This window comes from Pseudomyrmex gracilis, unplaced genomic scaffold (genome assembly GCF_002006095.1).
Source record: "Pseudomyrmex gracilis isolate BER0280 unplaced genomic scaffold, ASM200609v1 scaffold_18, whole genome shotgun sequence".
NCBI classification, from domain to species: domain Eukaryota; kingdom Metazoa; phylum Arthropoda; class Insecta; order Hymenoptera; family Formicidae; genus Pseudomyrmex; species Pseudomyrmex gracilis.
Window position 1 is genome coordinate 735871 of NW_018020602.1, and position 15611 is coordinate 751481.

A 15611-nucleotide genomic window follows, 5' to 3' on the forward strand; every position below is an offset into this window, starting at 1 on the left:
TTCAAAAAATTCATCAATCATCGTTTTTTACTACGTCGATATTGCGATTATTAATTAGAGAAAAGATATACAGACGCAACGAATTTTCGAAATTTCACACACACGGAAAATGGAACAACGTACAAACAAAATGTGACTTAGCATTTTAAAATAACGTAGCTGCCTTTTCGCGAAGATTTCTCGTGACAAAATGTGTCAAGCGCGGCGCGCGAAATATAGAAATGGCTTGTGGCGTGAAATATCCGGAAATGCTTTGAGAGATTTACCATAGACTGTATTATTTGCGCGGCACCGAGTGCACACACACGTATACACATTGTGTGGAGTGTCATAAAGCTGCGGATGTATAGTTCCCCGAGGTTCTCGCTTTATGTTGGAAGCAAATAATACTAGTGCTGTGCAACTCGAGTCCCGGAAGTTGTGGCTAACACAACCGCGAACATATTTGTATCCGTATCCTCTGAACGATATATTGTCTTTTAACAACTTAAATTAGTATTAACGGTAGACATTAATTAATTAATCAACTGCGCTTAAATTTATTCAAGAGATAAAACTGGCTTTAGTTTTCAACACAAAGAAATGTTTTTGCGTCGCACTTTAGTTTCACGTTGAATATTTCACGTCGTCGCATCGCAGAAAATTCTATAGTTTATTATTCACGTCACACCGTCTTCATTTTCGTTGGCGTATCTTTATTACCGTAAAAAAGAACAGAAATAGAACGCACAGTTGTTGTTTTTTACATTTCCGTCACTGACTTATCAGTGAACTATACACAGCGAAATCTTTCAACAACAACAAAATTTCATCTATTCATCTCCGCATTTTGACAACGTTGCGTTTTTATGCAATGTTAAATTGAGCATTTTTGCAATTCACGGCGTCATTAACAAATTGTGCTTTTTTCAAAAATTTTACAACAAATACCGTGTATATGTGCGCTCATGCGTTTAAATTGTTCGTGCGAGCAAAACCGGTTTGCGTGACACGCCCTGCCATGTTACAATATAATTACAATGTAATTAATATATTTGTCCGTGCTAATTATCCGTCCGTGACTGATTTATCCTACGGATAAAGGAATAAAGAAGCGTGCGTGCGACAAGAGAGAGCGCGCGTTTCGTTCCTGGAATAATAATTAATTATTTCGTGCCTCTTCGGCATGTCGTTCGCGGTTGATTAATACCTCACGGGCATGAATCTCTAATTAAGACGCGTCCAGATCAGGCGTGAGGATAGACTTTACGGTCTCTCTTATCGACATCGAGAGCATCGTTGCGCAACTTTTCCGATCGCTTCTAAACAGAAATCACCGAAGTTACATAATTAAGTCGCTGCATTCTCCGGCATATGTAGTATCGCGGGATAACAATGAGATAATGACGTTAAGGGCAAAAGTTAAATTCGATGTTTTTGACATTTGACAGATATCATTTATGCTTGTTTTCTGCGTAATCTCTTTTCTGCATACAGTTCCGAAACCGACAGCTAAATGAAATATGCGAATCGTGGGCGATACATGGAAATACTTGATATTTTATCACAAGTTACGACTTGGAACGAGGAGGCGATTCCGATGTCGTGGCATACTTTTATCATTTCTGGATTACGCAATTTATCAAAAGAACGTGAAGTTCTCACATTTATCCCTCTTACGCTTTCTTCGCGTCATTTATTTATTATTACCGAGTTCCCCTGTTTTCTTCCGCTTGCAACATTCTCTCGGGTTTTTTTTTTTTTTTATCGCGCCCATTTAAAAAGATGAGGAATATTAATTTTTTATCAAAAGCTTTTACTTAAAAGGACGCAAATCTAATTTTTATCTATAGTGCTCTTTAATTATTTAATTCTCTCTGTCTCTCTCTCTGTCTCTGTCTCTCTCTCTCTCTCTCTCTCTCTCTCTCTCTCTCTCTCTCTCTCTCTCTCTCTCTCTCTTTCTCTCTCTCTCTCTCTCTCTCTCTCGTCTCTTGTACTAAAATACACATAAAAAAATACGTAAAAAAAAAGAAAATATAAGATTTTAACATTCTAAAAAAGTTCTCTGAGAGAAACGCCTTTAATCGTGTCAAAAAAAGCAGCGAATTAACGTGACAAAAAATTAATATAAATATGAATACTACAGTAATATAAATTGTATATGTATTCTATATGTAATTTCAGTATACATGAATTAATTGCTTATTAAATATTGTCGGGTAACCAAGCTTGTGGATTGTCGTTTATTTTTGCAAAACGATTTGCGGAAAAATCGCTTTTCTATTTTTTTTTCTTCAATTTTTGTTCGGTCGATCCGTATTGTGATTTACGTTCGTATTGTGATTTACGTTCGTACGTATTACTCAATTGTCAATCGACCGCTGTACATAACGAGACAAAAATGGAATAAATATGCATTCCTCGGTGCTACGTGGTCTACGTACTTAAACGACGACGCATACGGCGGCGCTCGGTTTTTGCGATAATCGCGATCCGCGTGATAGACATTTACGCGTGATCAGCAGCCGTACGTTGGCATTCGCGGATCGTTCTCAACCTCGTCGAGTGTTAAACGTTTTTCTGGAGGAATATTCTGCCGCGATACGTAAACGATTTACTGCCAATCTCGTGGCAACCGGTTACTCTCGCTGTGTATGTCCGCATTGATCGATCAAAAAAAACGCGAATAAAAACGTTTCGACGTGTTCAATTAGAAATGGAAATCTTATCAATGTAAAGATGCAAAAGCAATTGTTTTTTTTTTTTTTTTTTTTTTTAACTTGCATTTTTTTAGCTTTAAAGAACACAAATTGAACAAGAGAAAAATGTGCGCTGCAGATAGAATTTCGTAACTTTCCGAAGTTTTTTCTCTCTTCGTAGAAAGTTTACACCTTTGATTTGCCTTTGATGTACTTTCTACGTAGAAAGTTTTGCAATTGCGAGACTTTATTTGATCTTCACGCCGCTTGTGCAAGTTGAACGTACATATTTGTGTACAAATCGTGGCGGCGCAGATTCTTCGATGCACATTCTTAGAATAACGCGCATCACGCACGTAGAATATGTCAAAGACCAGTTTTTGTCGCAAGAATCGCGCACGTTTATTTTGCGTGATAGTTCGTGTGAATTTTTTTTATACAACCAGTACGATTACTGAGAATTATATGTAATTATCGGAATATTAAAAAAAACAAGGATTAATAAGACGAAGCTTTGCAAGACTAAAAAAGTACGGAGTTTGCGCTAACAACAAAAACTATATTGGAAACTTTCAACATTTTCACATCAAGTTTACTCGTTAATAATCTTTGTATTTACCTTCCTACATCAAATTTCCATCACACGTTAAGCTGTGACTCACTATTCATTACGTTCGGATAATTGAAACGCTTAAGTTATAATTAAAGCACAGCAATTAAAATTATATACAACGTGGTTCTCTCTCGCTAATATAGAAATAGAGTTTGATAGAGAGATTTGCGCGGAACTGTACTTTATATACAGATTTGTTCGATTCGCGCATTTGTAAGTGATGATGTGACGCATTACTTGTGTGTTCAAGAACACTTTAGAGCAATGCGATTCTCAATTAGTGGGGAAACAGCTAATTGCGAATACGCGAAATCGCTCGCCGGAGTCTTGAAGTTTAATTCCAATATCGATTTCAATAAAATTGTAGAATACGACCCATCAGTGAAACGTATAATATTTAAGACAGATTCCCGCACAGTAATAGTTCTCTCTCTCTCTCTCTCTCTCTGCATCTTCTCTCGCTTCACCAAGTCCCTAATTTGCGCCTCGTTAGGCGATTCCATTGATCAATATTCGAACGAGAAAAAAGCATTTTTGACTTGGGATGAGATTTTGCCTCGAGAGAGCGACACGGCGCGCGAATGCAGAGATCTTGCGCGTCCCACCGTTGCACTCAATATGGCCTACTTTTGGGCTGCACAATTGATCCGGCGAGCATCATGCTTCGCGTCGAATTGCACTTCACTCTCTCTCTCTCTCTCTGCATACATCAGACGGCGTACAAACGGCGCCTCGCGTGCCGCCAACCATAAAGTTTGCGCCTTGCCATTATTCTCTCCAGTCTATTAAGGATGAAAAATGAACTATCGCATTATCGATGTTTTTCTTGGTCGACTTTTAAAGCAAAAATGTTTACGATGTGGACGAAGTTCACCGTCTCTCACCGAGACGAAGTGTACCGACAGGTTGCGTCGTCACGCGAACAAAGGATTTAATCCTTTGTAGAAGAAGAGTCACGCAATTGTTGAGAAACAATGGCTAAATCTTATATCTAAAAACAAAAATACAAAGATTTTTTAACAATAAATCAATAAATGTATACTTACACGGATAGCGCATAAATTACTTGCTTGCAAAACGTTTCAAAAGAATCATAAATTCAAATTTCACGAATCCGACACTTTTTAAATTATAAAAATTTATGAGAAAGAAAGTGGAGCGTTTTTTTTTTAGATAGTTTTACAATACTTGTTCTAAAAACTTCTCGATAAAAAGTGATTGCAACGGCTCTTTTAACGGCGTTTTTCATCTTTGACCTCGCGTATATATAAAACCGAATTCTTGACTTTTTATCGTATCAGACGACGTGTTTTTAAACCAAGTTTGTTTGAAAGAACGATAAAATGTATTGGAAAAATGTATAGATTCTTTTCTTGCACATTATCTTCTCGCTCTTTGCCTCATTTTTATTCTGTGAATTACAAAAGTCTGTAACCTCTATACTTTCATATTTTTTACTTTTCTCGACGGCGGGGCTATCATCATCAAATCTCACTTGCAGATGGCTTGTTTCTTGCCGTGAGCGAGCGCGTGTTTACGCGACACCGCACAACTCGGAACTTAATGAGGATGCCGCCTCTCGACTCCTCAGGGTCAACTTGATGTTAAGTGATTATCTTAGCTGGCACGTTCGCGTGGATCTATTGATCCACGGAACAGCTTTACGAGAGAGTGAACCGACAAACCGTTTTGCATTTACTACACACTCAATTGTCTTAACGACAATTATCACACACGCAATTATCACACACAAATAAAACTGATGCTTGCATCGAAATATTATATATATATATATTTTATTATATATATATATTTTTTTTTTTCAATAGTTAAAAGCAAAACCTGTGAAAGGATATAATATCTTTTTGAAGATGAAATCGCTTAAAAAAAACATTCAAGTTATTGTTCATTATGGAATTCGAATTATCGATATTTCAACGTTACCTGCAGAATCAACGCTCTGCATCATTATACTATACGCAAGCCGATAAACGAGCCGTTCAGGTCGCACAAGGCTTCGTTCGTCAAAGCTCTCTATTTATATGTCGTAGACATATGAAAAGGTTTGTTCGCATACGCGCACTTTCTCCCATCTCGTAATTATTATTTTATAGCGTAAGATATCGTGTCGATTATCTCGATAAGTAATCAACGGCGCAGCATGCGGGGTTGACTGTTTGACATTTCGTTGTATCAAGTCGTAAAGTTCTGCACTTTCACGCGACGCAATATAATGAAACGATTAAAAAAAAAAAAGACAATCTTTCACGTGTTTTACAAACACAAACGAGACTTGTGTATACACGTGTACAACGTGTGAATATGTCGTAGAAAAAAAAAAACTTTTATTTATTTATTTTCAGACGCAGAGCGATCGATCAGCCCTCTCCTTTTTCCGAAATTTCACCTAGGCATATACAAGACTCGCCTGATACTGAACAAGTATCGACGAATGCATCAGATTCGTCGAACGTGCCAACGGACTCGATTCAATCCAATCAGGAAGTGCGCAAGGACAGCGCGTTATATCTCGAAGAAGAGGTACGGGATGATACAGTCGAAGCACAGGGATCTTCGAAAAGCTAATAACAGTAACACGACCAGTGCGAGCCAACACACGATGGTGTTTGCGAGAATATTATTCTGTGTATATTTATAGAGAGATCGACAAACCACGTAACGAGCGGTTCCTTGGATTCGGCGGGAAAGAAAAATTTATTTGTTTATTTATCACTCAAAATCCTTCAAATCCTCCCGTCAGTTGGAAGAATATCACTTTTGGTATCGATAGGTGAATCGATAAAAAGAAATCCGCTCAAAAAGTGGACACCTTCGATCACGTATCGGTCAACGTGATGTTTTTCGCAGTGCCAATTTTTAATTAATTTAACGGAAGACAGTGTGTCGTTAATTTAATCAATAACGTTACTAGATAAGATAATAGTAGATTACGTAAAAAAAAAAAAGGAAAAAAAAATTTGAGCGATCGCTGGCTACGGGATTTGCCGATCTCTTTATAATTACGCACGCAGAGTATCGCGCGAACCACTATTCTATGTTGACTCTCTCGTCGGCCGTTTTTCTGCTATTACGAGATGATACGTTGTTGAAGCAGAGCCTGAAAGCGACTGCTGACAACGTTGTCCGAAGACTGAGCAGCGGCTACGAGAGCACGCGGGGTAGCTTCGACGACAACAGACTCTGGACAACGGTCTCGATTTCGAGCGGCGGTAATTGCGTACAGGTGCTGGAAAGATGGCGGAAACAAAAGGAAACACTTTTGATCAATAATATTGGTCTCACTAGCGGCGGTTTCGTAGAAATAAATACTGACGAGCAGTATTCAGACGTGAACATATTGGGGAAGAGAATGCCGACAATAGAATATATTGAAACCACGTACAGAAAAATGTCGAGCCCCAGCCTCGACATGTCCAGCATTCAGGACGGGAAGGATGTGAAGCAAGAATCTGTCAAGCAGGAAGATATCGAGCGCGATAGACAGATAACACCGTGTTTCGGTAAGCAAAAAAAACCTACATCCCGTTATCAAGATCTTGGGGGAATAAGTTTTTTATGTTATGATAATAGGCTGCAGGAATTTCACGTCACAAAATTTGGAATTTCTCGGGAATCTGTAGGGAATCTGGTTGAAAGAGGGTGATATATCTTTGATCTTCCAATTTTTCATGGTGCAACTTTCGTCTAAAAATACAAAAACAATTCTAATATTCTTTCAAATGTGTTTTTTTTTTTGTAGATTTAAATGTTTTTCATTTAGTTTTTTAACATTAAAAAACAATTGTACTCTTCTCGAGAAATTAACTTTTAACGAAGTTACAACGCGGAAAGTCACGCGCCGCTGTTTGAGAAATGCGCTGTTACAGTTTAATAACGTTCTTTTTGCCAATTATTATTATTATTGTTGTTAACATTTTTGTCTAGAAAACTTCAAACTGATGTCCATAAAGGATCTATCCTGCAATAGACACAACACGGAGGATCGAGGGACACAGGAAAGCGAAACCTGGCAGAAACACGATAAGAAACTTTTGGAAAGCGGCGGAAACAATGACGAAACCGCGGTTAATAAGATCACGGATCTGTCCGAGATCCGCGAGACACAAAAGCTCGACTACAATAAGTCGACGGTGGCCCGTACTAATAATAGTGACACGAACTTTGCAATTACAAATGACACAAATGTGAAAGCCAACGTTACCGCCAACGTTGATATTACTTGTTCGAAGACGGACGCGAGAAAATTATCTCTGCCTGGCGAACCGGGACCAAGCCAGCGATCGGCCAGCAATGTCACTGACAGACCTATTTATCCTCGTTACCCGTATTCACCTTACGGCAGTCCTCAGGGCTCACCCAGAAGTTACAACAGGACACTCAACAGAGAGCGTTCCGTTGGGAGCGGCATGTTCGTTGACAGTCAATCTGACGGTCAACACTTAAATCAATATAAAGTGCTGGACGAGATTGGAAAGGTAAAATTATCAATTTTTCTTAAAATCTTGTTAACGAGCAAAGATAACGCGTTATTATACGCGCATACGTTTGTACTTGTTATATTTTTGTTTACTTATTTTGTAATCCCAAATATTTGAAAACCAAACGCGCTTTTTGTTGAGAGATAAAGAAAATCTCTGTATACAGAAGAAAATCATTGTTTTAGAGGAAAATATTGATATATGTGTATTTTGTGTCGAATCAATTTCGTGGTTAACTGTTGATGTATATTGCGACAAGCCTAAAGCCTTTTCAATTACGTGCGCGACGTTTTAACAATCAAGCCGCATTCGTCGATAAGCGGATCAACATATTGCGTTCCTCGTTCGGTGAAAAGCCGAAACCATTTCGCGGTCTTTGCGTATCGAATAAGGGAATGATATGATTATCGATATCGAGCGCGCTTCTTCAATAAACCGATACCTCGCACTGCGAGTCATCATTTCTAGCAATTTTCATTCTCTCTTCCGTTCATTCTTCGTATACCTGTTAAGAAGTAATTAACAATCGCAAATTATTGCCGATAATCGCGTTACCGTATCGGTGATGCAATATATCAACCGTAAAAATAAAAATTTGTGCAAGAAATTGTGAAAATCAACATTCACGCGATACTACTTCGCTCGATTGCACAGTTTATAAATCTTCTGAAACATATAACTCACGTTATAACTCACATTTCCTCGGAGATTGTTTGAAGTGCGGATTTTTTGTTCAACGAGTTTAATTATTTCTGCCGGATCTATTTGCTTTCCATATTCCTCACTTAATTGCTTTTCTGTTAATTCCCCGATTGATCAAATGATGCGTTTCAATTAGTGATTTAAAATAAAAATGCTTAATATACTCACTCTCGATAATGTTATTGAGTTTGTTCTTTTTTAAATAACAAACGTCATGGGTAAGAAACGCGACGTTTCATATTTTAGCGACTTCATAATTCTGACTCTTTTTCTATTTTTTTTTTTTTTTTATTTAAAATCTAGCACAAATAATTTCTTATATTTTGATCTAAATTGTAAAATAACTTGCAAACTGTATGTTTTTGCCCTTCTGACGTCATGAATTAATGTTCAAGAGAAATTCAAGAGCCTTTAATATTATACAAAAAAGGTTAAAAGGTACCGTTTTTCGTTTTTCGATAAATGACACTTCAAAAGAATTTCCTCGCACGAGAAAGCGCGCACAGAAACGCGTCGAATGAAAACCGCTCGCTTCGATGCTTACGCACTCAACGTGGCCTGATTGAATTCAGAACAGATGCAAGAAAAAAAGAACGAGTCATAGCAATAACTTTGCATTTTATCATGGTCGAGCGAAGAGCACAGAGAACTGCGAGGCAAAGTTTACCGCGCGCGTTCTTGAGGTTTGCAGCAGAAATTCCAGAGAACGTTTCACCGAAAGAGAAAACAGAGGAAAAAGAAAGAGAGATAAAGAGGGAAAGAAAGAGGGATTTTTTTTTTTTTAGGAACAAAGTTATCATTTTGCGTGCTATTTCTGACATGCGAAAAAGAAAGAAAAAAAGTCGTAAAATTTATTTATTTGTTTCTTTTTCTTATCGCGCAGCTTAAAACTACATTTGAACTTAAAATTGAATTCGTTATCGAAGTGAAAGCAGACAAAATGAAATTTAATGTCGATTTGACATTTAATCAATTCAACGACACTTGCTAGAAAAGATCGTATTTATAAACGACGTATTTACAATATCGATCAACTTTTTTCATCTTATGTTGATCTTTTTTTATTGCATAATTACGAAAGTTATCTTGAGATAAGTCATTAAAAAATGATCTCTCTCTTTTTCTCTTTTTCTTTTAGCTTTGTATTGATTGATACATTGTCGCGATTTAAATAGCGTTGAATTAATTTATCTCACAACTAAATTAATCAATCGTCACCTGAAAACACAAACGCGGCAGCTGCGCACTTTTTTGCGTCTTTGTTACACATAATTCGCGTTTGCTTTTCAGGGTTCTTTTGGCTTCGTGAAAAAGGTTTACAACGAGGACAACGGCCGATATTACGCCATGAAGATACTGAGCAAGAGAAAATTGATGAAGAAGGCGGGCATATTCGGGAGGATGGCGCCGCGAAGAACGAGCGTCGATCCTCTGGCAAATGTTTACAAGGAAATCGCCATTCTGAGAAAACTCGATCATCCTAATGTTGTCAAGTTAGTCGAGGTGCTCGACCATCCTGACAAGGACAACCTCTATCTGGTTTTCGAACTGGTCCACAGGGGCGAGATCCTCGTTATACCTACTAACAACCCTCTGCAAGAGGAAACGGCCAGGCGTTATTTTCGTGACGTCGTACTGGGAGTTGAATATTGTAAGTCATTAGACGTACTGTATGTAATTTAATACGGGATGTGTTTGAGCAAAAAAAATTTTTTTTTTATGGAAAGTTGTTTCAAAAATGTTGCTCATTAATTTGATTATTAAATTATATAAAACTTGAAAATATAAATATGAGAACGTGTACACGCGTACGAACAGAAATTTTTAATATTTTTCTCTAGAGTTTTTTTGTTTATACTATTACACTAATTTAATAGTTTGTTGAAGCTACAAAGATATCAGTTTTTGTTTCTTTAATGTCATAAAATACACAAGATCGCATTTAACACGCACAGCTTATCATGTTTATCACTTACGCGTTAAATAATATGTATGCAAATCTGCTCGACAAACGGATTTGCGCAATATATTTGGCGCTTATTGCAGATTAATGACGAAAGAGGCATCGCGCGTGCATTCACGCGTAAAGTTCACGTATAATCACAATTGGTATATTTTCCACAACAATGATACGTATTGATGTCAGAAACTGTAGAGAAATATTGAAACTGCACAAATAACACTCAATTTAAAGTTTAAAGAAAATCGTTCTACTTTCACACGAAAAATAAAAAGCAAACAAGATATATATATATATATATAGTTATCTGGGGCTAATAAATTCTAATAAAATCACGACAGTTATTTGAAAGTGGTGCTATGTGGATGTATTTTATCATGATTTGCGCAGTGCATTATCAAAATATCGTGCACCGTGACATAAAGCCGAGTAACCTGCTGGTGGACAAGGACGACAGGATTAAAATTGCTGATCTCGGCGTTAGCACGCAATTAAGAGAACCCGGAGAATTATTGATAGGACAAGCCGGCACGCCGGCTTTTGCGGCGCCCGAGACAACACTTCCCAGCAATTACTACTTCGGTCCGGTAAGTATGTATTACACTCACTCGCGTATAATCCTCTGTATAATTTTAGCTCGTATAAATAACAATTGTTGCAAATTAAATTTTCCCGAATACGTGCGTTTATTTAATCGCGTTCGCGGTGTGCATGACAATTTTACGAAACTTGTAACGAAGCAAGAAGAAACCGAACGAAGCGTCACGAGCGCGGCAGAACCGATCTCGTTGAGATTAAAAGTCGATAAATCGGCCGCTACTATTACACTTCACTTCCACCCGCAAGCAGTGGCCTCTCGAGCCGACACGTGCGGAGTGACCTACATGCATCGCGAGAGAGACTCTCGACCAACGAACCTCTCTCGCGAGTTTACATACCCATTATATATACGTGATACAATATATATTGTATACATTTGGAATTAAGCGGAAAAGGCCACCCTATCAGGCGTCGGACGATTAAATGCGATTCGATTGGAACCTGTATTTGAACATGTATGCGCACATCGTGTTGCCTGTTCTGAATAGTCTTCAAGGTAACTAGCGCAGTATTGCGACGCGTATCGACGAAAACGCGCGCCAAGCCGGCTGATGCGAGAGAATAATTTGCGCGTTGAATTGGTTGCATGTGCACAGGCTTTCTCTCGTATGCTCGAGAGAGAAACGCCTGATGACGCTGCGATTTGTAGCGGATTCGTGCATTACAAATCTCAAGAGAGTACTGGAATATCGTGAATACTACTGACACAAAGTACAACATTCTCACAGATGGGTGTTTCTATCTCTGTCTGTTGTTCCTTCCCTCATATCTCAACTCTTGAATTTGAATTACAGTGCGATATTAGAGTCGAGATAACTGCAAAAAATTTGTCAAGTTTAAAAACAATTGAGATCCGACAGAAATTCTTTTTGACTAGTTTTTTTTTTTTTTTTTTAATCTGAAAAAAATCGTTTATCCGTTATCAAATAATAAATACAAAAATAAGTTTAAACTACAAACTCGTTCTCGTTCGGTCGATACAATAGATCCAGTCTACCTCCTCTTAATCAACGGGAATGTCATTTTTTTACCCCGTCTCTTTCATGCGCATCTTTAATTATCGGGAAAGGTCAGAGGTCGGTTATGTTATTCTTTACGCGGATTCTGCTTGGACTATGTAAATCTTTTGTCGGCGACTCCGCATCACCCCCCCGTTCAAGATTCTTTTCACTGACTATACTTCCAACCTTCTATTTTTTAATATACATCTTTCTTTCTAATTATACTCCCTCCCTCACTCGGTCGATTACTCGGCGGCCGCCTGTGTGACGACGCTCTGCCTCGTCACGATAAAGCGTGTGCTTAAAAAGAAACGATATTATAACGCGCGTGATATAAACTAAATTTGAACGCGCACGATCTCCACACGTAGAGAACCCTTCGCGTCTCGGGACTTTGTCGCAAGAGAGGCGATATGAATTGTTTGTCTAGATAGTTGGGGCAGCGGGCATATAAATGTTAGCGCCGAGATCGAGCGCGCATTATCACACGCTTTCGTGCGAGAGAAAGAAGGAGAAGGCGGCGTGTAATTTAGCACAGTGACAATTCTGCTCCCCGTATATCATCTCCGAGAGATTACTCGGTGAGGCCGACTATGCCGCTATCGCGTGACCTTATCGATACACCACGGCCGATCGCTTGAATTTCCGTCGCGTCGTCGTGTCGAGGAAAAGGCGATATATCTATAATAAGCGACTCACGACCCGCGAACTCGCACGCTCGATTACGCTTAATCCGCAACGTGCTGCGAAATAAACGACCGCGCGCCGGTTCCCGGACAAAGGCGGCTTTAGCTTACGTGATGAAATGCGAGCGAAAATCTTTTGTTTCAAAAACTGTACATCATTTTTATTTCGTCGTAACGAAAAGATAAATCTTTATCGCAATGAAATCTACTTTGCGGAGAATTGTGTGCGGAAACACGAAATAACTATATATTTAAATCGCATTTATTACTAACATTTATGTTTTCGACATTGCTGACATTCTCGCGAAAGAGTAACTGATTTGGCGGCTAGCGCAAAGTTCATTTAATTAAGAAACAGTTAAGAACGCGCAACGAATTCTTTTTCTCGCGAAATAGTTCCGCGCGCCCTGTTTTGCTCGAACCTCCGTCTTTCTTCGATTCTATAAAATACGGAGTCCGCACAATCGTCGCAACGTATATATAATATTTGATTTCTTACGACATAATAAGATAACGAGAATAATCTAAAGAGAAAGATAAATTTTCTGAAATCACGGGGGGGGGAGGGGGAGGAGCGGAGGTCTTTGAAAACTATTATACGGATATTGTTAATGCGTCACGGCTAACAACATTTTTTAAATGTCACAGAATAGAAGTTCATGGTCGTTGTGTTTACCTTTCTCCCCGTAAGCTTTTTTTATAAATAAAAGACATTCTCTTTGTGGATCTTTATAATAAACATAGCAGCTTGACATTTACAGATTTTTTACGGATATGGCATAATGCGCATCAAATAGGATTTTTGTAGAGCAAAACTTATTATCTCTCTTTCTCTTTCTAACAACGAGATAAATAAGTTTGAAGGTCAGAAAATATGACAAGATTAACACAATGAGTTTAAGATAAATACATCGCGTGGAGACGAATGTTGTAACTTTAGAAAATATGCTTTTTTATAATTTGCACATGTTATTATTCATTCAGCAATATTATATTGTTGAGTTATCACAGAGAGACAACAAAGACTCTCTAACTCCCTTAAATATCACGGACAGCGATAAATGTCATTTTAGTCAAGTGACAAATTCACCACAAAATTTTTATTTTATTCTTTCAACGTTTTTGACGTTAAATATGTGACTTGAAATGTAACTTTCGCAACGCGAAAAAATCTGATTTCTAGCCATGCGACGTGTGGTCGATGGGGGTAACATTGTACGCGCTGGTAATTGGGGATCTTCCTTGGTCCGGTGCCGATGCCGCGGCAATCTACGAAATTATTCGATCCAATTCGCTTGTGTTCCCGCAAGAGCATCAAGTGTCTTCGAAGTTGCGGGATCTGATCGAACAGATGCTCGACAAATCGCCGGAGAAGAGGATCAAGATATCGGGGATAAAACAACATTCGTGGCTGACCAATGACGCGACCGAACCACTGCCGAGCGAAGCCGACAACTGTCGCATACCGGTCACCGTCACCGACGAGGAAGTCATCAAACTCGGCACATTGGTGCTCATTAAGACCATGCTAAAGCAGCACAGTTTTCAGGTGAGACAAAAAATTAAATTAACTTCCGAAGAGTTTATCAAAATTAAGAAAGAAAACAAGCAAATCTAAAAGCAAAATTTTTTTGCAAACAGTGTGAGAAATAGTCTCGAAACTTTCTCATACGAATATCGCAGGAAGCATCTCGCGAAACGATTTGCGCGTTTGCTCGAAAACGGAAACGGAGATACTCGCTGTGCTACTGCGCGTCGTCAAGGCTCAGATCACGTATAATACTGCAATATGCTGCGACAGTATATCCCGACGTGCATCCGCTTAACTGACTTTGACGTAACGGCACGTGCCCGCGTGAATATTACACGATGACAGTTTCGACAGGTGCATGTCGATATTATCGATAACTGTACGATCCTTATAAAATACGAAAGACTGATGGCCATATATCGTGCATCCGCGTTATAAGCGTGCGATCTGATAATACTATCGAAGTAATTTCTAACTGTGTGCCCAGATTTTTCGCACGAGACCAGATTTTTCGATTTCTCGACAAAAGTAACGAGAATAAAAATTTATGTGTCATTTTTAAACCGATCGAACAATTCAATCGCTCAACATTTTGCGAAACTTTATCAAGGATTAAAAATATCAAAAAAAAAAAAAAAAACTGTCTCTGTTCTTCAGAATCCATTCCTGTCTAAGCGACTTGGACGAACGACCGGCAACAATGTGGGGACGGAATCGACGGGAACGGAAAACAGCGGCGCGTCCTTCTCGTTTCAGCGCAATACGATGAGAGGCGTAAAAGCGCAACGTTTTCACGAGAGAAGCAATTCCGCGCCAGATTCTTACGATTGGCACTCGAGCAGGTAAACATCACATTCAGAACAAAAAAGTGAGGAGTCAGCTCTACCCGAAATCATTTTTCACGTGTTCCATCTCGATAAAGTTTTCTCGTTTGCACACACACACACACACAGTCAAACTCTATTCAATGAAATCTCAGTCGCGTCTATAAAAATACATTCGCGAACGTTGATATAACATAGAACGAACAAATATCGATATCAATATCTTTTGTTCTAATAATTCTCTCATTAAATTTGCGTATTGGCAGACAAGTGTCAGTGGAAACTCCCTTACCACCGGTAACGGAAGCATCGAACCAGGAGTCGGACGTCGAGAAGAGGTAGTGCCTATTATCGGCAGAAGAACAAAGAATAACAGATCTCCCGATCTAATAGCACGTTGACGTTTGAAAACAGATCGGAAAAAAACGACGATTGATCGCGATCTTAGCGCAAGCGATCGCCACGTCAGAAGCCGGATAAAAGCGTCAGAAACAAAAACAAAAAAAAAAAAAAAAAA

The 15611-nt window shown here is 38.7% G+C and overlaps 1 protein-coding gene across 2 annotated transcripts in view; it reads left to right on the forward strand.

Annotated features, from left to right (window-relative positions):
- LOC109864254 (serine/threonine-protein kinase DCLK2) overlaps positions 1-15611 on the forward strand; it is a 39983-nt gene extending 24372 nt beyond the window's left edge. For both annotated transcript variants that reach the window (XM_020445295.1, XM_020445296.1), the window contains exons 4-11: positions 5655-5832; positions 6407-6812; positions 7237-7787; positions 9783-10143; positions 10843-11039; positions 13923-14288; positions 14928-15112; positions 15361-15611. In XM_020445295.1, coding sequence (XP_020300884.1) covers positions 5655-5832; positions 6407-6812; positions 7237-7787; positions 9783-10143; positions 10843-11039; positions 13923-14288; positions 14928-15112; positions 15361-15436 — 2320 coding nt within the window. In that variant the 3' untranslated portion in view covers positions 15437-15611. The remainder of the gene's footprint in view (positions 1-5654; positions 5833-6406; positions 6813-7236; positions 7788-9782; positions 10144-10842; positions 11040-13922; positions 14289-14927; positions 15113-15360) is intronic.